A 23,274-nucleotide genomic window follows, 5' to 3' on the forward strand; every position below is an offset into this window, starting at 1 on the left:
TTTACGCTGCTCATTTATCAAGACGCCACTGACCAGAGAAGAGAGCCTCAGCAACCGTGGCCAAGATGCGGCGAAAGTTTTATGGCCAAGTTTGAATCCCCCTGCCAAAGCTGGCCCACATTTCAGGTTCGCACACCTTCGCCATCGCCATCACCCCCGTCCTGCCCCATCGGCCACTCAACAGACAATTTACAACTGGACAGATGGCGTGAGAAAGCCAGGAGGAGCTGCGGAGCTGTGGAGCTGTGGAGCTGTGGAGCTGTGAAGCTGGGAAAAGGATAGGCGGCGGAGGAGACTGGGCTAATCACTTTTTGATTTATTCGCCATGGCCGCCGCATCCTGAAACTTTTCCCCACAGTTCATATTTTTCTTTCCACTCTGTGGCTGTCCCGCATTTTTCCTGCAGTTTTCCCTGTTGCTTCTGCGGTGTGGCCACCGCCAGCTGGGGGATATTGACAGCGGCGGATCGGGAGTCAGCGGGGGATTAGCTCTCGCGAATATTGAAAAATTCCGCGGCTGGCAATCCGAATGCCTTGCGGCAAACTGTCAACAATTTCTTAAAGTTCATTCCGCCCAGCCAACTGATTATGGCCCAATCCCCAGTGGTTGTGCTGCTGTATCAAAGAGATTGGCGCATTTTAATAATTCACATGGCAAACTGCTGAAATATAAATTTCGCCCGCGCACGCGACGCCGAAAGGGATTTCCTTCAGATGCGCTTTAAGGACACCCTCGCCTTTATATCGGCAATTCACCTCGCCGTGGGCACAGGCTCGGATCTCGGGTCCTTGCCCAGTGATTCCCGTTTGAGCAAGTGGTTAAAGTTTGCACGCTGACTTTTAAATTATTTTGTGGGAAGGCCCCTGAAACCTTTCAGAAAATACTTGTCGAAGCGGCCTAAAGCATTGATATCACTGAAGTTAAATAAACTTAACCAGCGTAATTCAAATAAATTAATACTAAAACATAGCTTTTAACTCTTCTATTGTGTAACGAAGTGATAACTTTTCATGTATTTTAAAGAAGTCATCTGGATTTAAAAACATTGTCGGACTTTTTAAACAACTACTAAAGCAGTTAAGGAGATATTACTTTTAGAAAATAATTTAACCACGTAAATTATTTCTGTTTCTTACATCTAAGCTCAAATGCAACAGAATGTATAACATTGTATAAACTACTGCAAGCCCTGCGCAGTTTTAAGCAGCTTCAGGATGTGGTTCTATCCAAAACCTGCACATTTGAAGTAAATTGGCCTAAAATTTTAGTACATATTTGGGCATTCAAAGCAAAAGTTGCCAACGAGGTCGTTTTGTTTCAGTGTAAGCATAAATCGCAAAAGGCATTCTTCAACTTGGTCCGCATTTATTTGCACCGCGCAAACTTTGATTTAAAGTTTTTCGACCATCTTCCCAGCTGCGGCAAAGGCCAATAACTTGTCAGCCAACTTACTGCCTTTTGCCAGCTTCATGAAAAATATATTTAGGTAGGTCAATTCCAGAACCTGTTGATAACCGGGAACAGTTGAGTAGGTGCGCAGTGCGCAGGCCCGTCAAATTTGAATTATTCTGGGCGCGAAAACAAAACTGTTCTCATTGAACAGCTGGTTTTACAATTTGTGACAAGATAGAAATAATTTTTAAGGAAAACATTTCAATCTTTTAAGAATATTCCAAAAACATTTCTTCGCATTTTTGATTTAGATATAATTAACTTTTTATTTCTCATTTGGGTTTTGATATAATATATGTAATTGAATTATGTAACCCTAAATGCGCTTAACAGAGAACTAAACGCAGTTCTTTTTACAGAATTTATTCGTACATCGATTGCATTTTATTTTTTACTGTTATAATATTTATTTAAAAAATATTATCGGTTTATTTTTAAATAAATCTCGTCTTATAAAATACAATTTAGTTTCGATTTGAAATACTTGGAATGCACAAAAATATTTTGTCGCCTTTGTGGTCGGTTTTCAAATACATTTTAATTTGTTATACCCTTGCAGTGATTATTGTACTTTATTAGTTAATATATTTTTTGTTGAAATTTCATACATTTTTTGACCAAATGGAAGGGCTAGCAAAACGTGGTTCTGAGTTTGGGACGTATCGGACTTCTACTTCATAAAATGATCTGACTTCGTTGCAAGGGTATATACTCCTCGGCCTGCCGAAGAAATTCTTTTGTTATAATTTTAAAGCCATTAGGGTATCGTGTAGGAAAATCCTATTTAATTTAAATTGGTTATTCTCTATGCGTATTCGAACTTTACACGCTCTTGGTTTTGCCATTCTTGCATTCAAAAGGTGTTTAAAATGGTTGCAGTAATTAAAAATATATACGTGAGCTATAAATTTTTCATTATTCGTTAGTTCGTGGTTTGTAAATATAACTTTAATAATTGAATAATTGGACCATTTGTTTTACCGCTGGTGTGGCTTTAAGTTCTCTAATGGATACAGTATATATATATATATAACGTTTCCTGTTCCGCACGGTTCCCAGGTAAGTATATGAATATCTAAACTAACTTTGCTCATTTACACTGCCGTCTAATCATAAATCGTATGCCGTAATCTGATGTAACAAATTGTTAATCGTAGGGTTAAGTTTAAAGTTACTTGTTTAAAACGCTTTACAGATGTGGCTCGCCTTGCTTTCGTTGCCCTGTCTAGGCTCGTTACAGTTTTGTATATATAAACATAGTATATATAGACTATAATGATATACACTGACATTTCTCACTAATTGAAATCAGTTAACATTTTGTGTACGGTAATTAACTCTGAAACGCGATAACTATGGATTGTTATTGCCTTGCTTAGCAAATTCGTTAGGTTTGTTTGTGTGTGTTGTGTTATGTAGAGCTAACGTAACAACTTGGCCCCCAATATATTGAAGTGTAAGCTTTGTGGATTCTGGTCTGTATGTACATAGCATTAAGCAACGATCTCTTCTTCTTAGTGCACCGCGTCTATATCTCGTTGGGCACGCGATATTTTCAGCTTGTCCTTGGGCGTGTTATCTTCCCCCGACTCCAGGGCAAACATCTTCATCTTCTCCTTGAACGATAGCTTTTCGGGCACCGCATCTCCAGCCCGTTGTTGCTGTTGCTGCTGCTGTTTCTCCGCCAGTCGACGCGTACGGGGATCTCTGCGTAAACGGATGAAATCCATCAGTGAAATGTTTTAAGACCTCCAAATTGTATAATACCTGTACACTTCTTGAGCGCCAATGACGCCCGGAGTGGATTGCACTGAGGTGTTCCACAGGGCAGCATCTGGAGTGGCTGGCATAGATGGCAGCATGGAGGCATCGAGATTGTGTTGCAGATACTACATATTAAAAAATATTAATTCGTTTAATAAATTTCGCTTAGCCAAAGAACACAATGACGAGTTCTAAAGAAATAATTCACTTACACTCGTATCCTCTCTGATAGTGTCCAAATCCTGATGCTCCATACCGTAATTATCCATAATATATTGCTGCTGCAGCTGTTGTTGCTGGCTATTCCCGCTCACAAAATTATTCTCTTCATCGTGGAAGCTCACCCGCTTGTTGTCCCTCTGCATCAACGGTGGCGGCGGAGGTGGTGTGCCCAATCCTCCAATTATTCCTGTTCCCGTGGCCGAAACATAGGCGGCATTGAGTTCCATGGCGCTGAGTGGTGATCCTTGCATGGTGTTGTTGTTTAAGCTTCCACTCAAATTGTTGTTATTATTGGTTTGAGTGTTCAGAAGAGATGCCTTTTTAATCTCCACGGCAGCTGCGGCCTGATTGCTGGTGGCCGTTTTCAGTAGGCCCATGGACGAGGTTGCGTTTCCAGTGCTGCCCCGCAGTTTCTGCTGTGACATGATTAAATAAGAGCTGTTCCTTTCTGGCGGTGGAGGTGGCGGCACTACAGCATCCAGAGTCTCGTTGTTATTGTCCTTATCAAGCATTGTGAGCTGATTAAGCTCCTTCGCTAGATTGGATATCGGATGCTCAGTGTGCAGATGTCGTTCGTCCGCAAAACTTGCGGATTTCTGCGACTTCGATGGCGACGAGGGTGCCCCACTGGGACCAACCCCACCTTCGGAATACCGATTGTGCTTAAGTATACTCTTCGGCTGCTGGGTGTTGCTGCTCAGCGGCTGGGCAGTTGGTGCTGGTGGCTGTGGTGGCACTGAATCCACCAGACTGTTGCTGTCCGGCATCTCCGCCAGTTTTATCTCCGTTTGTCGGTAACTGGTAATGGGTGTTTGTATGGCACTGACCTGACCGCCGCCAGCCAGTCTGAACAACTCCTGGACGTTCTCCTTGTCGTACTGCTGTTCCTGATCCTGTTCCTCTTGCTCTTGTAGTTCTTGTGCTCTTCGCTCAAAGTCGCGCTCGAGTATCAGGGTTTTTAGTTGCTCCTCTTGCATTGGGGAACGGGATATGATCTGGGACAGCTCCGATATCTGCTGCTCCCGCCACTGGCGAATGTGTTCGCGCCGCATCTCTAGATCCTTTTCACGCTCCTCCCTTTCCCATGGATTGCTACCGCTGTGAAGGGGACGATTGTTCCCTTGATTGGACGCCACATAGCTGCCCTTTGGCGGATCTAATGTACTAGCTACGTAATTCATTCCCGGAGCAATCTGCTGCGTGGCTTTAAAGAGCGGATGCGTTGCTGTGGGCGGTAGAGGCGGCTTGTCCTCTGCCGGCAGGGATTGTCCTAGATATCGCTGCTGTTGCTGCTGCGGTTTTGGTGCTGTACTTGGTGGAACATTTGGTTTATTGGGAGACTGTAAGCTGCCCAATGGTTTCGGGGGCAGGGCTATAAAATTCGGCGATGCCTGCTGCTGCTGCTGCTGTTGTTGCAACTGTTGCTGCTGAATTTCGTAGAGCGTGGATGGATCATGGAGCTGACTGCGCCTGTACTCCAGACTGCCATTCTGATAGCCACCTGTGAAATCGTTGACATTCTGCATGCTCTGACTGCTGCTCATCAGAGGTTGCTGTTGCTGCTGCTGCTGTTGCTGCAGGGGCAGCTGTTGCTGTTGTTGCTGCTGGTGATGGTACATATTGCTGATGTTGGGCATGGAGGGAGCCATCATCTGCTGCATACGAAGAGTGTGCTGGAAGTTCTGCTGGCTCTTGGTGCGGTTGTTCAAGGTGAGCTGGTGCTGGTGCTGTTGCTGCTGGCCATTGAGATTACCGCTGCTGAGTGCGAACTGTTGCTGCTGCAGGGAGTGTTGTTGCTGCTGCTGTTGCTGCTGCTGCTGTTGCTGCAGCTGCTGCTGCGCCGACTGCTGGCTGTGGTAATAGGCTGAGACGGGTCGCGTGGGCGGGAGGTTAGCGTTGGCCTGCATATGTTGCTGCTGCTGCTGCTGGTATGGCGATTGCTGTTGCTGCTGTGGTTGCTGCTGCGGTGCAAGCGGGGAACTGCCATTGTAGGCGTTCATGGCGGCATGTGCGGCGATCGGCGGTCTAGAAAGAGGCAATTAATATAAATGAGAGCAGAGTAATCGGGGTGCTTGGGTGTTGCTTTTAAGGTGTACGAACTTCATCGTTTACACTTAATAACTGAAACGTGTCGAGTGCTACAAAACATTTGCTTGCGCTCTTTCCTCCTCCTGAGCAATTAGTTTGTGTTTATTGCAAAGGTGCGTGCTCTGTACAGCAGCATGAAAATTTGATAAGGAGCGACAGGAGCTAATTACTCACGTACTTGGGACATTTCTACAAGTTCATATTCTTTTTTAATGGGTATAAAGCCATAAAGTAATTTCTTTAAACGCAAAGTCACCCTAGAATTACACACACGAGAGTTAGAAATATTGCCATCGAGCTGCACACATTTCTGTGGCCACACCTACACACCTTGCCTCAAGCAACACCCCGAAAAACACACTCGAAATCGTTGTAAATTATTAATGCGACCCTCTGCTTGATGCCTCTTTAAAGTTCGTGTGCTTTTTATGGCTGCGATATTACACAATTGAAGTCACTGCCACCAACAAAAAACTTTTTTAAAGCTTTGATAAAAATTGAAAAATTCTTGAATATTACATAAATTAACAGTAAGTTTCTAGAAACAATTATTGAATTTCAAACAGAATAATTTAATGTACTTCTTGAATTTTGGTTCCTGCTTCGTTTTAAATTACTGCAAGCAGCGATTTCCTATTTAATTAAAAACGTTTGTATTTAAAACACAACTCAAACCAAAGTAAACCAAACCATTTCAGCAAAAACGATTTTAGTGGTCAGCTGAATTTAAAATGACATTTTTAAGTGAATCTATATGTATTAGCAAAATAAACAACAGTAGCGGTAAAATCAGTAGCAAAAAAAGAATATAAAAGTTATAGCAGAATTAATTTGACGGGATTTATGCAAAGTAGGTAAAAATGCATAAATACCGCATATCTTTGGCATATTATGTTAGCTTTTAGCGTTCCGAAACTCATCCACATATGAACTTATATTTATGAAACTGATAGTCTTACCTCTCGTTCAAAATCGGTTGGCTCTGATTTTGCGCCCGATACACGCTGAGATTCTGATAGAATCCCTGCTCGTTGCCGTTGCCATTTCCATTTCCATTTGCATTGTTGTGGCTGCCATTTGGCTGACCCAGCATTCCTCCTGCTGCAGCTCCGCCGATTCCACCCATTCCAGATGTATTGGTATGCAAACTGTGCGTGCTGCGTGACTTGGAATTGGCCAGGGCTATGTGGAAAACGAGATGGATGCGGTTGAAAAAAGTGAATTAGTCTCGGGCTTACAAGGCGATTGGATTGTGCTTCGATTACAAGGATAGGAGGCAAGGATAACGGGGGTGTGCAGTTCACTTACATATGGTACCCGATCCCGTGTGGTGATGCAGAGCCGGCACCGATTTGCTGTTGGGCAGGTGTGCAGCTAGGGGATTGATGATGCTACTATTGTTGCTATTGCCTAGGGTGTTGTTGTGGCTGTTGTTCAGATGTTGGCTAAGACTAAGGCTGTGATTCGGATGACTGTTGGCTATCAGTGGACCCAGAGATTTGGTCGATTCGGCACCGCCCATCCGCGTCAAATCGCGTTCGGACATACGGCGATTACCTGCAGTTTCCATATTCCCAGCAAAGCAACACAATCATCATCATCAACGTCATCAAATTGAGTGCATAGTTTGGGGTTTTAGAGTTGGTGGTGGGGTTTAGGTTGATTGGTGCGCATGGAGGGGGAGAAAAGTAGATAGATAGACAGACATTTTAGTAAATTTCTTTCGGTGTGTAAATTCAAATTGTGTTTAGTATAATATTAATATATGCGGGTTAAATCTAATTAAAAGACTACAACAAATGTAAAACGGAGATATAAAAGCAGGGGATACAACTATTCAATTGCATTTACACACATAAATATGCACAAAAACAATAGACATTGCTCGTACTATTTACATATTTGTATTTTATTGAAAACAACAGAAAAAGTTGAACAATTGAGGAGGGCAACGCAGCTGCTATCAAATTAAATATGAAGGCCAAATGTGTAAATCAAAAACGTAACAACTAAAATACGAAAGCGTCACTAAAATTTCTTAGTAAGTTGAATAACCAGCTAAATATGAGTATTTTTACTGGTTTTTCTCTTCCTGTGACTGCATAGTCAAATACGGTTGAATAAAATTATTATAGCTTTCATTTTAAAAATGCTAATAAAACGTATTTAATACGGATTCAAGAACAGAAGAGCAGCAAATAGAATCAGTCTGTATTTATACAAAAGTGCAAAGAAACCTATATAATATACAATCGAAAGACTTTAAGTCTCACATAAGTAAGCGCAACAAGAAATAAAATCTAATCAATAAACAGCTCGACAGGATGTTTCAACGAACAAGCCAAAGTAAATATAAATTGCAGGCAAAATCAATGGCTAATGAGTACAACAACGGGGAGAACAACATGAACCTCGGTGCAGCTTGGTTGGGTTGTCATCTGTGTGTCGGAAACACTGTTGTAGATGTTGTTTCCGTCGAGCCGGGCAATGGCATTTTGAGGCAGTGCCCCCCGCCGCCCTCATTGCCATCGATGCCACCACCCGCATTGTCATCATTATCACCCCTCCGGGAATGGCCACGAATTTCGAGCACTTCGCAACGAGCAGCACAACAGCTGGAGGAGGATTCGCCAGCCGAGGAACAGGACTCGACTTCGCTGCAGCTGCAGGAGTGGCAACCGTCAATGGCATCTCCGCAATTTGAACAGCTCTGTGGATTCCGCATGCTGGCGCTGCTGCGTCTGGTGTCGCTGCTGCTGCTCTTGGTGTTGTCCGTGGATGGCGGTGTGGCAGGCGCCCGAGGACGTGGCTGCTTATGACAGTGATGATGATGATGATGGCGAGAGTGTGAGCTTGGCTTAGCCCTGAGTTGCACATGCTTCTGCTGTTTGTTGCGCTTCAGCTGCCGCACACTGTGGGCCTGGCGATTGCTGCACATGACGCTTTGCCGGTAGCTGGCATATCGGGATAATTCCGGCTTCTGTTTGGTCGGCTCCGCCTCGTCGTCCTGGCAACTGTCGTAGCATTTGAAGGTAGCAGCTACCTGGTGTTGCTCCTGTTTCCCATTTTGTTGCTCTCGCTTGCCACGACAATGAGCGCAGCACGGGCACTCGCAGTTGACTTTATCGCCGACGTTTTCCGCTTCATCGAAGTCCTTGCCCGCACTGCCATGCAGACTCCACTCCTTCAGCTGCTTTAGGATCCGACTCTGTTCCGTCTGTGAAAGCTTGGCACACGGCTTGCTACCCGGATCATTCAGTGCCGAGGTGGATCGTGATTTATTAATGCTGGGCGGGAAATTCTTGTTGGCATTAAAGTACTCTGCCATCTCGCGGACTTTTCCCTGACCCAGGGGCAACAAAAAGCGGGGATTGAGATTGACCTGGCTCGAGGCCCTTCGACTGTTTGCTTTCATAGTAGTGCTGGGAATGGTTTTGGTTTGGAAGGTGGTGCTGGCACAATATCGATTGCTTGTATTTACAGTAGGAGAACGGGTGGAGGAACTTTCGATTTCACACACACTAGGAACTTGGATGCTGACAATTGGGGCAGCTGTACCGACTCCTGACCTTTTGTGCGAACGCTGGGTGTTCAGTTGCCGCTGACAGGGTGAATGATTCTGCCGGAGCAGCGGCATGCGCTCGATGGATTCGCTGGATGAACGCTGGCTATTGGACCCCGAGCCTCCGGAACTAAAACCATCAGCCGAGCAATTTGTTGCTCTCTTGCTATTTAACTCTCTGCGTATTTTTTGAATCAAAGGAATCCTTTCGGATTGCTCTGCCATCAGAGATTCCGTCGAGGAGGCACTGGCTGCATAATGGCTGATAGCGTCGTGGGTATGGTACTTCCTGTCGATTCCAATGGCTCCTGGTTCACCATCTCCTGCTTGTTCCAGGTCAAAACTTACTGTTTTTCGATATCCCGCCGCAGGATTTCTTTTCACGGTAGAGGAGCAACTAGATGTGGCCATGCATGGTCGCTGCTGGTGCTGCTTCTCCTCCTCTTCGTCATCTATAAAAGGAATCTCATCTGATAGCGCCATGGATGCTATACCTTCTTCATTTAGTGGCTGATGCGCATCACTGTAGGCGGCAAAGTTTCCAAACGATTCCTGCGAATCCTTGGCCGGCTCATCCTGGTACTCCTCAATGTAGATGGAAGGTGGTGGAGTTTTCCTCAACGGTCGCATAGGACTAAAGTGGGTTACACAGGGTGCCATCGGCGGCGGATGATAGTAACCACTCTGATCGTTACCCAAATACAAGCTGCTGGCAGATCGAGCAATTGGTCTCGTATCACGGTATCTCGGGTCAATGTGTAACTGGTGGCCCAGTGCACACAGTTCCTCCTGCAGACATGAGGCACTTAAACGTCTCACCGGCGGCGAGGAGGCCCGCATGCAGGCAAAAGATTCACGACGACTGCGATTGAGACTGTCGTCCGAGATTGAGTTGTTGTAGTACCGAGCCTGCTGTTGGAACGAGGAGTGACGACGCTGCTGGCCAGTATTCAGATGCTGCAGAAAGTTGCTGGGGGAAGCTTCTAGCGATTCGAGCGGAGCAGCATGGGGGATGGGTTGGTTACTTGGTTAGCTTACACAACGTGAGTACGGTAGAGTAGAGTAGTGGGTAAGTATCTTGGATGATTGAGTGAGTTGAGTTGTGAGTTGTTTTTAGCGTCCTACCCAGCACCTGGAGTCGCTCTAATATGTGTGTTTTGTATTGATATGTATGTGTCTAATTGTGGGCTCCATTGGGAGCTACTCACCACGCTGGATCACCGGACTAGGCTGCTGGAGCAGCGTAGCCAGCCCGTGATAGATGGCTCCCTGCTTGGCCACTTCCAAACTGACCACAGGACCCGTTCGCACCAGGTAGTCCGCAGCCCTAAAGCAAGAAATAAGGAATAAGCCCTGATCTTCATTAAACTTCGCTAATATACACACCTCTCTTGGGTGATGCCAATCAAGCTCTGCCCATCCACGCGCAGAAGCTGGTCGCCAGCTTGCAGACGTCCATCTGCATCTGCCGCTCCACCAGGCACCACACTCTTGATGTAGATGCCCAGCTTCTCCTGACCAGCTCCCTTCGCAGCGACGATGGATAAGCCCATGCCGTTGCTGTTCTTGTGTAGCTTAATGAGCTGCAATTCCGGTTGCGGAAGTTTGTTAGACATGGCACTGGAACTGCGAGCCTGCGATGGTTAAATTATTAATATCATTTAACATAAATTAATAATTGATGCACGAGTAACTCACATTAAACTGATGCATATAGACCGTCCAAAGGCCAATGGAGGTTGGTTGGGCCGCCAGACGGCACATGCCCTGCTGCTGGAGGGGATTGAGGAAGTCTACGAGACCGGTGGGAATGCCACGCACCACATCACAGCTGAATCCATCGTCGGGCAGCAGAAGCGCCAAGTGAAGCTCTGGTGATTCTTCCAACCGAACCTCTCGTCCATCGGCACGGGTTAGTTCGTCAGCCACAGATTCCGCCATCCTTATGGCCGTATCAACCAGGTTGCGGGGAAGCTTTTCCTGCTGCAGCAACGCTGCCATTTGAAGGGAGTTTAAACGGAAGCAGGAGCAGGCTAACTGCTGGATCTCCTCCACGGAGGATTTGGGTGCTTGCAAAAACTGAGCACACTGATTGATCTTGGCCAAATGGCAATCCGCCGCCAATTCCAATCCTTGCCGTTCTGCCCACAGCTCCAGCAACTGAAGCCGCTCCGTCATTACCTTACCCCAGTCACCTGTGCACATCTGAGAGTTTGCCACAATCTGCGAAAGCGGGAACAACCAAATAAGTGGATTTCAAAGAGAAAGTTGTAAGACAGTGGTGCCAATAGATATTAAAGAAAACAAATACTTTTATATATATAAAAAATCAAACGATGCTTGAAGTAGCGATTTCATAGAAATGAATAAAAAACTTTTTTACATACATAAAATTGATCAAGATAATTATAGATTTCTTTCTTTTTAAGTACTTTAGAATTTTTAGAATCATCATTTCTCGAATATACCTAACATTCGTCTTAAACATTTTAAAACAAAATTTTGGTTTTTTATACTTTAAACAATTAACAAGCCGTATTGGCCCCACTGTATGCACATAACCTGGCCTTTGTGGGCCGCTCACCGTATTGAAACATATGACATTGATGTAGTGGAACAGCTGCGAAAACAACTGGATCGTTAGGGCTGCATTTACACGGCATCGTCTAAGAAGGGCCATCGCCGATCCCAGCACAGTCAGTACCAGACCCGCCGCGGAGTCGTGATCAATGTTCTCGGAGAGAAACTGGTTGAGGGTTTGCGAGAGTTCCAATCGGAAGCAGTTGACCAGGTTGCGAAACGCAGTCTGCACGGCCTCGGCCAAAACCTCTTGAGCCTGCACACTAAACGCGCTTATGTGGCGATCCGATTTAAGGAAGTGAAGGAACTCCGAGCTGTTGGCCATCCAAAAGGCCAAGATTCGGGGATCCGTGTACTGCTCCTGAACTACGCTGTAGACGAGATTAGCCACGTGGTGCAGGAACATGGTCAGTTTGTGGGCACGCTCCGTGGGCTGCAACTCGGGGCGGTAATGTGTGGACGCTCGATATCTGAGGGAAAATATGTTGTTCTTTAATCAGTCGCTTCTAAAAGGCCCCGTAGCCCCACTTGATTGTATCTATTGATTTTCACACGCGTCAAATGTCAAAGCTCCATTTTCCCCAAATGATTGGCCGGTTTCCTGCCCCTGCTGTTTCTGCTAGCCCACTTTCACATCCACTTCCTATTCCTCCACATCCCGCTGTCAGAATACATTAATATTAATAGCTCACAAATTGGGTCAGCAGCCAAGATAAATCATCATAATTGATAATGAATTGTTGATACTGGCTGCTGCTCGGGAAGGTTCTGTTTGAGGGGCATGGGGATTTGGAACTACTGCCCTCTGGAACATGTCTTGCCACTCTATGTCTGGACATTTGTCAGCTGGTGTTAGCTGGTTGCAATTCATCAGTAATTTGCCATGTCCGGGGGGCCTTGCTAAATGAAGCCCTGACTTTGGAATTGAAATATAAATGGATTAATCGGAGGCCAGAGTGCATTTGAAGTGTGGCACATGATACATCTCAGCATCGGTAGATGTAGGTAGGTAGGTGGAATCGGATTGCTGTAGTCACAGCAATTTCAAATATTATTATTATGTGTGAGCAAGTACTAGGTGAAATGTCTATAAATTAACTCAAACCTTACTTCAGTGACTAACTTGTTTAAGCCTATAAGAGGTATATTTAGTTCCTTATTTCTTATTGACGGATTCTGTTGGACCAACTACTTTCTGTACTTGAACATGTTTCGCATTCCAACCAAAGTATTTCCATCTTTCTTTCCACGGTATTCAATCTTTAGTATTTTAATTAAATAGGCACACCCAAACATTCAAACAACAATTAAAGCCGAACAAGCGCAATGGCGGCTGCTTTCATGCTGCACCCCACTTCAATTATGAATTACCCATCATGAGTTACCCACCTAGCACACAGGTAGAGCGAGTAGACGGGTGCCAGCTTAAAGTGCGGAACGTTCACGTCCAGTTCGCTGATAATGTGGCGCAAAAAGAGTTCCTGGTGAGTTTCGGGGAACTCCAGGACAGCCGGCAGGATGGGCTCCTGTCCCTGGGTGTCGCCAGAACCGCTGCCACCACCGGCCAAAATGCCAGAGCCTGTCATTTTGGGCGACCTATGTATCGAAGAGGGTTAATCGATTAGTGAATCACAGTACAACAGAAAGACGGATTAATTGAGAGTTCGAAAAGCAGTTGAGACAGTGCAAAGGGAAAGTATAATATGGCATAACTTTAAAGCGCACACAAATACTAAACAAAATGAAAAGTTAATCAGACAGTGAGTGAATGCAAATATGCATAGCAGATTGCTTGATGGTTAAGTGTAGGGAAGTTGTGTTGGCTTTCCTGTTTGGTTTGGAGACAGAATTTTGAATTTAAAGTAAGTATATCGACCGACTCCGAATCTTACCGATCTTGACTGTTGGAACCACCTGACTTCAAGCTGGAAATCGACTTGGTTTCGTTCTCCAGATTGCCCTCCAGGCTTTGGCCGTCGTAGTTGCCCGAATTGGCCCCCTGATCCTGTCCAGCCTTACTGTCCACCACGTCCCGCAGCGTGCTGCTCAGGGGGTGATCACTGGAGTTGTTATTATTGTTGTGGTAGGCGCTGGAATGGTTTGCTTGCTGGTGGTGGTCGTAGTCGCTTTTGTGTGTCTGCGAATATACTATCCATGTTAGTACGAATAAGGCGTTAAAGCGTTTCAATGAAGTACCCACCGAACTCAAGGCTCCATCCTCGTCATTCCAGGATCCCGGGGATGTGGGCGAGCGGCTGTCGTTGTCCAGGAGCCAGAAGGGCAGAGGCATTTGCATCGTTCGGTTGGTGGATGGTGGTGTTCAGGTGAGTGTGTGGGTTTGTGCAAATTGTTTTGCATATTTGTTGGGTAATTTTTTCGGTTTGGTGAGTGCATGAGATTAATGTTTTACACAAACAATAAAAACAAACAACACGTAACGAGACATAAACGAACAGCACAATAAGACGTGTAAATAAAACAAAAAAAAATAAACGCATAAATATAAATAAATAGCAGCATACGTAGAGAATTACCCTCGAATGAATTTCAAGCATCTAGAATGTCTCATCTAACGTGGATTAAAATGTTTCAAATTTACAACGCCTGTCACCTGAGTATGCAAATCCTAACTTTATATATTCGCTATGACACTCATAAGGAGAATGTTTTTTTGCTCAGATAAGTGGGTGGATCGTTCTGAACGTTTAGATGAATCTTCTTTAATCTGAATATATCCGAAACATTCCCCACTTTACAAAAGTAAAATGTTCAGACATTTTACACTTATAAGCAAGCTTGAAAAATGAAGTCGAAATAGATTTAATTCCACTTTGATTTGATCGAACGTAATCACTAGCTAACTTTAATAACTCAAATACAATTACTCAAAGCATTGGCGATATATAAGCACTGGTTTAGCATAAATGTTTGCACTTAGATCCGGATATCCCCAAATCAGCCGGATTACTCACCTTTCGTAGAGACATGCCGAGTCCAGCTGGGATTGGGACAGAGCCAGGTTGTAGCGCCCGTCGGTGGGGGAATCGAGGAAGCGGTACGAGGCCACCCGTCCGAACATTACCACCGATCCGTTCTGCGGATGGAAAACGGGAAACATATATGAATTAATTATATTTGCAGGTCGCTGTGACGAGGGATAAAGTGTGAAAAAGAGTTCAGGTGACTCATGGCTAACTTTAATTAAGTGCGGCTATTACTTAAATATCTACACTGCGAGAGAAGAGTGAAGCACACCGACTGACGGATTCTGGGCCACTGAGTCAGCGGTTGGAAAATTTCGGGGCGTTTTGAAATCAAAACTGGCAAGCAGAGACGCCCCTCTCTGGGGGGAAATTCGAGTGGAGGGCGGACTGTGTTAATTTTTTTATGTTTTCGTTACTGCCTATCTCTTTCTGGGTTTGTTTGCGTTTTTCTCTAATGCTGATTAGCTCGGCGAACAAATCTTTGACACACGGCCCAAAGAGAAAACTCGGTTTGCATTATTTTTGTTCAGGTTCATCGGACCGCAGCCAACCCCAATTTGCCAATTGGAAAAATAAAATTAATTCCGTGCCATAATAAAGAGGAGCCAACCAACAACAAAGCCAGAAGCCAAAATAAAAAAGAAAAATTGTGTTGTTGAATCTGAGCAAAAGAGACATCTTTCTTTTCTTTTCCCCCGAAAATTCCCCAACGACTCTTTGAATTTATTGCCGAGCTGGGAGCTCAACTTTGCTTTAGTCTTTAGCAGAATATTGGGGAAATGCAGAAGCTGTCTCTGTTCATTTCGCTTCGATTTCATCAAGCGGAAAGCCAAAAACAACAGAGTATAGAATACATAACCCTGCGAAATTTCAGGTTTGTGTTTGTGGCATTCCCTTTGACTTTTCCGTTAATGCGTGAGAGTTCAGAGCCCCAATTGGATTCATTTCCCCAGCCGCTGTACTTGTCGCTGGCGTTTTGTTTGTGTTTCCGTTGTGTGTCGAAAAGTTGTCAAAACAAAAGATAAATCAGCGGCGACTCAAAGCCTGTGGGATGTGGAATGTGCCCCACCACACAACCCGGCACATTGGTATCCGCGGTTTTATTGCCTTTCGAACTGAAACTCAAATCCAAAGCTGATAATGAACTTGAAGTGCAAATGAATGGGAATTGACAAGCCGAGCTCGCTGTCGATTCCAAAAGTCCCATGGCGATACCTACACTCAGAAAAAGGCAGCTTCGTATATAGATGTTATATGCTTGGTGAATATTAAACTCGCTTTAATTTAACTTTAAATGGGCTTTCACTTTTCAGACCCATTTCCCTCCATCTTGGAAAAACCCTGAAGCGTAAGTCAATCCCGTTGCTCATTTATCTTTCAGTTGACTCCAAGCGAAAGTTGTCCCCATAAACGCTCGGCTAAGCCAGGACGATTATTGGCTTGGACCTGCTCAGACAGTCGGAGCCACAAAATCCCCAAATACAAGGACAAAAACAGCCGGATGGAAACTGGCAGCTTTCGAACCCTTTAAACTTCAGCCGGGTCAAGGTCGATGGTGGAACTTTTCCAGCTGCTGTCAAATTGAGCACTCGCGGGGGTGATGTGCACGAAAATTCAACTAATTAAAACGAATTATCCGCAATTAGACAATGGAGGGGTACATTAAAGGTCTCCCCCAGAACAGCACACACATAGGGCACAACATTTTACATAATTTACAAAGCCCATATGCGCAAATAAAACTATAACAATCACGCTATAGGAGTAGCAGCTGATTATGGATATTCCCCAGAATTAATTCCTAGAATTAATATATGTGTGCCTTTGAGAGAAGACTCTTAGCAGGATTATTTAGAGCCGCTCCTTAAACTTACATGCAGAATGGTCGGCTGACTAATGTGGTGGCCGTTGACAAAGGTCAGGGCATCGGTGTGCAGCGGGGTCACGGTGCAAACGCCCTCCAGCAGCGAAATGAGGCAGTGCCTCGGCTGGATCGAGGGTCCGAATAGCTGCAGGCAGTTAGTGTTGGCCGACCCCACCTCCACCGGGTCGCTGCCCAACTTAATCCGCCGGCCGCCGTCGCCGCTGTGCGTCACCTCCACCAGGACGGGTCCCTCCCGATCTCCGGATATGTGGCTGGCCCCGTTGGCCGCGCCCAGTGGCTTTTTCTTTCGCCTCCGGGGCTGTGAGTCCGCCGGACGTCTCCGCACATGAAACATGATGGAGCCTGAAAATATAACACATTATAAGTTAATACCACAATGAATATAGGATAGAGGTTAAATTTAGTAATAGGGTAATTTACTCGTTAAATTCATAGTTTCAAATGGTATTCAACTAAAAAAAAAAAAAAATTTATAAAACAAATAGTATGCAACCGCAGCTTTTTTAGCCGCCTTTTGTCTTTTGTGTCTCGCTGGGAAATGCAGTTTACGCTGAATGAGTCAAAATTGCAAATCTCTGCCGCGAAAAGGAATGATGACTGCCATGACAGTCGAGGCAGAAATTAATGATGTGCGCTTGAGTATAATAACATTAATAAAAGATAATTCTAGTTTTACCTTTACATGCTCTATTTTTCGTTATTAGAAATATTTAAATTATAAATCTTATAAATCTGATCCATATCGATGTTCGATATGGTATAAATAGCTTGTAGTTGATCCCATATCCAATATCGTGCCCACTAGTGTTGGAACCTCGAAATAAACGCTTTGTGCAATCGCATCCCATCAGTTCGCGTCGGAAGTAACAAAGGCGAATAGAAATTCCGAAAACGAAATCCACTTCGGGCTGCATCATCAATTTCATCTCGATATTAGATGTTCATTTTGCGAGCCAGCGAAAAACAATCTACTTTACTTCACAGGCAGGGGGAATCAACCGGGGGATATATATGCAATATATCCATATATATAGCATTCCTGAACCCAGACTGAACTGACCGACCGACTGACTGACTGACTGGCTGGCAGACTAGCTGCCTGAATATCTGAACGATGGCAGACGGCAGACAGCTGAGTGGAAAAACTTCGCTGCCTGGCTCTTTGATATGAAAATGTATATGCATATACATTCCGTAACTTTTCATAGACGACAACTGCAAAGGCAAACGAACAGTGTGTGCACACACACTATTTTCATATTCTCAGTCTGGAACATTTTACCATGACGTGGTTTAATATTTGAGTTAACTACATATGGTCCTAAAAGCATTCCAGTTAGAGCCTGTAGACAATGTCTTCTATAATGACACACATTATTTTGCTTGTGATTCTAATATATATATTATAGTATTATCAAGATTCCAACTATGAATCAACTGGCTACTGCCATATACTTCCCAGATCCCAAGACATACCCTCATCTCGGATGTTTCTGCTGCTGCTGTTTATTGTACAGAATGCTTAACGAAGCATGCAAAATGCGATGGCAGCTACGGCAGAACACCTCCCCCTGCTGCGACATAACCCACTTTCGGGCCATGGTTTTGGGGCAAATTGCAGCAGATGAAGGCGAGATGCAAGACCAGACTTGGCATGTGCCAAAGGCATTTTGGCAATGCAGGCTAAATAAGGCATGGCAGGGCGTGGTATGTGCAACATATTGGATGGCAGGGAGGAAACCCCAGGGGAAATCTAGCCACGCTCTCAACTTGAAAAGGGGGGAGGTGAGGAACAACAATTTGTAAAAGAACAACGTAGAGCCAAATGAATTGTATTTCTGCTTCAAAATATCTTTTCTGCGAGACCAAAGAAACCACAGCTGTGTTTTTGTGTACACAAGTATTATTAATATATGGCTCACACACATGGATTTAAAGTCAAAACTTCGTTCGGATGGCGTTGTGCAAAACTTTTCCGACAACTTCTGGTCGCTCTCAGAATAATCAACTCCAAAATGTGTGCTGCCACCAAACAGAAAGCAAACAATAAGGCAGCCGAGGAGCAGCTTAGGAAAGAAGCCAAAACATGGGCACGCTTCATATACTCGATGTGGAGGAGACCTTGAGTGGAATGACTGAATAATCTCCTTGTTTGAATTGCAGCTTGTTTGGAGTTGAGCCGAGGGTTAGTTGAAAGCCGGTCAGACGAGAAAGTTGATCAGAGATTAAGAAGGGGATTATTTCGAGAACTAAGGACAAAACACATATTCTTAGACCCCTATAGTGGCTATAATAATTATGTTTGCATTTGAAACGATTTAAATGGGCGGTTCCTATTCCAGCCCATACTATCTCAACCAACTGCAGATGACAGTTCCCAATAACCGTGTTCGCCAGACCAGGTAATTTATAACCGAACCATGCACGACATACAATTGTAAATCAATCAGTAATTGGACAAGTTCGACACTGGAAGACAGCTCAATACCGGCAATACTGGCAATCGAAGTATGCATATAGAATCAGGACTTGGTTCCCCTCAAAAAATTGAAAAGGTCCTGACCTATTCTTGTGTACATTCTCATACAATTAAATGCTGTTCCAAACAATATAATTATTATCGTACAAAGGGTAAAAACGTCTATGGAATTAAACAAATTTATCGACTTCGAAAGGAGTAGAGCTTTTTTTTAAGTGCACTTGTGACTTTATTTCTAGCCAGAGAACGAAAGCCAACAACGTTTCGTCCTTGGCAGTTGACATTTAGAAAGCAGAAACGAGGGGCACATTGATAAAGTGCAGTGCCAAACGGATGCCAGAAAAATCGTTTTAATTGTTCCTACTTGGTCAACAGCTTGGCCGGGCCAAAGGTAGCAGCACCCAGCCATCCACTCGCCCACTCACCACCGGCTCCATTGTTGACACAAGAAAACGGGCAAATTGCAAAAGCCATCAAAAACAGGTGGTGAGGGAGCTGGCAGGTGGCCCGGTGGAGGGGCAGTTGGGTGGATGGATGGCTATGGGTGGGTGTGAGGATGGCTCGGGCGTAGACGAACGAGCCATGAAATTGATTCGGCCAACAACGTGCCAGGATCATGTGTGTAGCCTCCGACTGTCCTTGTGTGCGGCTGTATGCACGTGCATAAGTGCGAATAAATTGGCAACAGAGCACAAAGGACGGGAGGCGGGTCTGCATTTTACAGAGTGAAAAACAATGCAGGGAAATTGCATAACGAGTTGAGTGACTGGGGCAGAATCCGCACCAGGACAGGTATCACCACCCAGCACCGCCCGTTGGGTGGGTAATCCACAAAACTGTGGACTCGCTGTGTGTGCCGGAAAATGCGGAATCTGGGGCCACCAAGCGCTGGGCGCATTAATTTTTATTAGCGCAGCTTGCGCTCTAATGGCCAAAGCGATTAGAAAGAGGAAAGTGGGTTGCCGGAGTGTCCCATTCGGGTTGGTTAGATGGGCATTTGGCAGGCATAAATCAGAGAAGGGGTCTTGGCCAGGGGTCATACCCTAACCGAAGTGATTGTATAGCAATGGCCTTAGCAAGCTGATCCTTCCTGGTTTACATACCACCACTTAATCCGTTTCTGTGCCATTCTATTCTTGATTTCATTTACAGAGTATTCGATGTTCAGTGCGTTCTTTCATTATGCTGTTTTTAATTAGTCGAACAAACGGCAGGAAATGAAACTTTCTCCTCAAACTTCGAAGCAGAGGATGCCAGAAAGCGAGCAGAACACAACCAAGCATTTAATTAAAAGTGTAGTATGTAAAAAAGATACTTTAGAAAAACAAACTCTTCACTGTTTCCTTGAACTAGATTCTGAAATGCGGGGGCGAAGGGTGAGGGACGCCGCCTTTGCTTGGCCTAATTGACTGAGATTGATTTTACCAGCAGCAGCCTGAGCTCTCAAATTAGCCAAATTAGTCGTAAAACGTGGCGGCTTTGACTCTGCAAGCCGAAGCAACCTATGCAGCCACATCTCCGCCCAGGCACGTCCACATCCTCATAGGGAACTCCAGCTACCTAACCGCGCTCCCTACCGCCCTACCACCCTTTTCCAATCCCACAAACGGCTGGGTGGGGCAGGAGGGAGGGGGAGCTTTTCACGTTGTGCAAATTAAAACAATGAAAATTTAATGAGCCAAGTTTTCCTCTCGTGCAAGAAGTTTCCTCCTTTGACCAGAATCGGACGCCTGCAATAAGCAGGCGGTGCGGAGAGTAGTTTAATCCCCGTGTAAACCCCAACGAACATTGTGTAAACTTCACTCATCTGCCGTCCATTTGGCCATAAATATTATTCGAAGATGTCGCTCCTGCGCTGGACTAAGACCAGGTGGAGTCTCCAAGTTAAATTGGCAAATTAAAGAAAGGAATTTAACTTGAACAAACAGATATGGATCTAAATCAAGTGATTATCATGGAAAGCAGCTTCCGATTGTTCTACTTTTATTTTTCTGCCACCTCAAGTGCAATTCAACGGTTGCCCCACAAACAAGGTATTCCTCCCACCAAGAGGAGTAGAGGCGAAGTAATCGTAATCGATGCACAAAATCGAATAATTCTGTGGCTCCTCCCACACGCAAAAGTCCCTGTGCCCCAAAACCACTCCTTTCCAGCTGGGCGGCAGCCACCGTTCGAGTCAAGTGCTGCCCAAAGCGGCTATCAACATTTTTGCTAGACAATTTGGCAACAGAAACAATAAAAATATAATTGCCATACTCAAGCTTAAAATGCGAGCGGGCTTTTCCTTTTGCAGACTCTAAGCGAACAAAATAAAATACGAGGGAAAAGTACCAGAATAAAATCAGAGCAGTCAGTGGGTGGAAAATCGAGGATGGAAGTGGGAATGGAAAGTGAGAGGAGCTGATAGCTTGATTGGATTTTCCAGACTATCCGTGACTGCGAGTGAGTTCTTCTACTTGAAGTACTATTCCTTAAGGGGCATTTTAAATGAATTACAATGAATATTAAACTTGTTGAGATTGTTGGTTGCTGTATAAGGCCTACTAACTAAAATATATTGAACAACAATTTTTAAGCGACATTCTGTTGTAATCGCAGAACAACAAAAGGGTATTCCCAGTCCTCGGGTTGTACTTCGCTCGTTTGGGCTTAACTGATTTTGCGGGCTTATACGCTTTCATTTGCTTGATATGGTGTGCACCATTGATGACGACAGACCAGGCAGGACAGCGTGTCCTTTTGTACCTTGCAGTCGCGTCCTTGTCATGACCATTGAAATTAAAGCTTACAATGGCCAACACAAACCAGCTCACACACACACACACACATGGGACCACGGGGAAAAAACGTTTAGCTTTTGTAAATAACTCCTGAAATTTATCGATTTTTGTCTGTTTGTTTTGGCCGGGTCCTCAGGAACTGAGCAACCGCCGGTGAGACCGACATTTTTCCTTTGGAAATACACATAAGTATACACTTATTTTATATTGATGTAAAGGTTTTCTAAAAAATTACGTTTTTCATGGATGGCATTCCTTTCAGTCCTCAAAAAAAAAGACAGAACAAAAACCGAAAACCCATCTACGTGTGAAAATTCAATTTGCGCGCTTGGTAATGCGGCAACAAAGTACAAATTGAAATCAAAGTACGGCAGACTGCGTAAAAAATGAAATTAAATAAATTGCCATCAAATTGAAAGGCACAACTCACATGCACACGCACACGCACACACACCACACTTCGGGATAACCGCAAATGCGTCGCGCGATGAAAATCGTCCGAAAAAAGGCACAGATTAAATTAATTTTTCCCAATAATATTTTTTTAACCAACTAACCGTATGGCCACCGAGGAAGTCAGGTCTGGGCCGCAGCTGCCAGGCGCCGGGTGCCCACAACAATGCGTTGACAGCGCGCAAGGATAACTGAGAGCACACTGAGCGTATGAGCAATGCCGCAAAGGCGAGTCCTTCGCTGACTAGCTCACTGTCGGACTGACTGGGTGCGTGAATGAATGAATAAGACACGAAAAATCCAGTAAGAGCACTGAGCCTTGGCCTTTCAACTAACAAATACCCTGGAAATCTAATTTTCGTGCTTGCATCAGAGAGAAACAAATCGCTTAAAGGAGGAGGCATTCAAAAAGTACAGTGTGGCCAAAAACTTATAATTTATAATATTATTGTATGTCTAATTATACACATTACATAATATTTTAATTATTAATCGAGTACTTTTTCATACATTTGTTTTTTGATTTAAGGTCAACCATTTTTGGTTTTTTCAAGTCGAGCATATCCTTTTTTTCTGCGCGGTAAAACTACAAACACACACCCCAAAGCGCCCATAAAGCAAGCAGAGTAAATTATGACTGTGTGGGTGAGTGAGTGGTGTATAAAACAACATTTAGTTTACAATGTTTTCAACGGGTGTGTGCTGTGTGTGTGCGCGCCTGCAAGTGTTTGAGCTTGGCGCTAGTGTTGGTGCTGGTGTGTCTAAGTGCGTTTGCTCTTTGGTCCTTTGCATGACACACCAGCACCATTGCCAGCACGCCAACTTTGGCACACAGGATACAGAACGAGCAAGGAACTGGCACACACATCCTTTCGATTGCCATCCAGCAGCGAGATGCGGCCAGCCCAACCAAATGGATGCGCTGATGCCCTGCTGAAGATCCGGCACGAAAACCGGACAAGGTCGTGGTTCGCCGTCCGATTCATTGGGGTGCGATAAGCCGATTTGAATGGCGGAGCTCAAGA

At 44.7% G+C, this 23,274-nt stretch overlaps 1 protein-coding gene across 9 annotated transcripts in view; it reads right to left on the reverse strand.

Moving 5' to 3' along the window:
- Positions 1-2,349: 2,349 nt before the first annotated feature.
- The window catches only part of LOC6726760 (afadin), a 44,841-nt gene continuing 23,916 nt past the window's right edge, over positions 2,350-23,274 (reverse strand). For 3 of the 9 annotated variants that reach the window (XM_016176003.3, XM_016176002.3, XM_016176000.3), the window contains 14 exons: positions 16,527-16,879; positions 14,641-14,762; positions 13,869-13,923; positions 13,561-13,805; positions 13,058-13,264; positions 11,673-12,138; positions 10,787-11,311; positions 10,475-10,722; positions 10,297-10,415; positions 6,835-7,083; positions 6,486-6,708; positions 3,429-5,463; positions 3,220-3,341; positions 2,350-3,159 (listed from right to left, as the gene is read on the reverse strand). In XM_016176003.3, coding sequence (XP_016033250.1) covers positions 2,967-3,159; positions 3,220-3,341; positions 3,429-5,463; positions 6,486-6,708; positions 6,835-7,083; positions 10,297-10,415; positions 10,475-10,722; positions 10,787-11,311; positions 11,673-12,138; positions 13,058-13,264; positions 13,561-13,805; positions 13,869-13,923; positions 14,641-14,762; positions 16,527-16,879 — 5,162 coding nt within the window. In that variant the 3' untranslated portion in view covers positions 2,350-2,966. Of the gene's footprint in view, positions 3,160-3,219; positions 3,342-3,428; positions 5,464-6,485; positions 6,709-6,834; positions 7,084-7,937; positions 10,072-10,296; positions 10,416-10,474; positions 10,723-10,786; positions 11,312-11,672; positions 12,139-13,057; positions 13,265-13,560; positions 13,806-13,868; positions 13,924-14,640; positions 14,763-16,526; positions 16,880-16,957; positions 16,986-22,226; positions 22,255-22,353; positions 22,669-23,274 lie in introns of those variants that run through there. The other 6 variants (XM_039295566.2, XM_039295567.2, XM_044923376.1 and 3 more) reach the window with 6 other exon arrangements.

This window comes from Drosophila simulans, chromosome 3R (genome assembly GCF_016746395.2).
Source record: "Drosophila simulans strain w501 chromosome 3R, Prin_Dsim_3.1, whole genome shotgun sequence".
Classification (NCBI taxonomy): Eukaryota; Metazoa; Arthropoda; class Insecta; order Diptera; family Drosophilidae; genus Drosophila; species Drosophila simulans.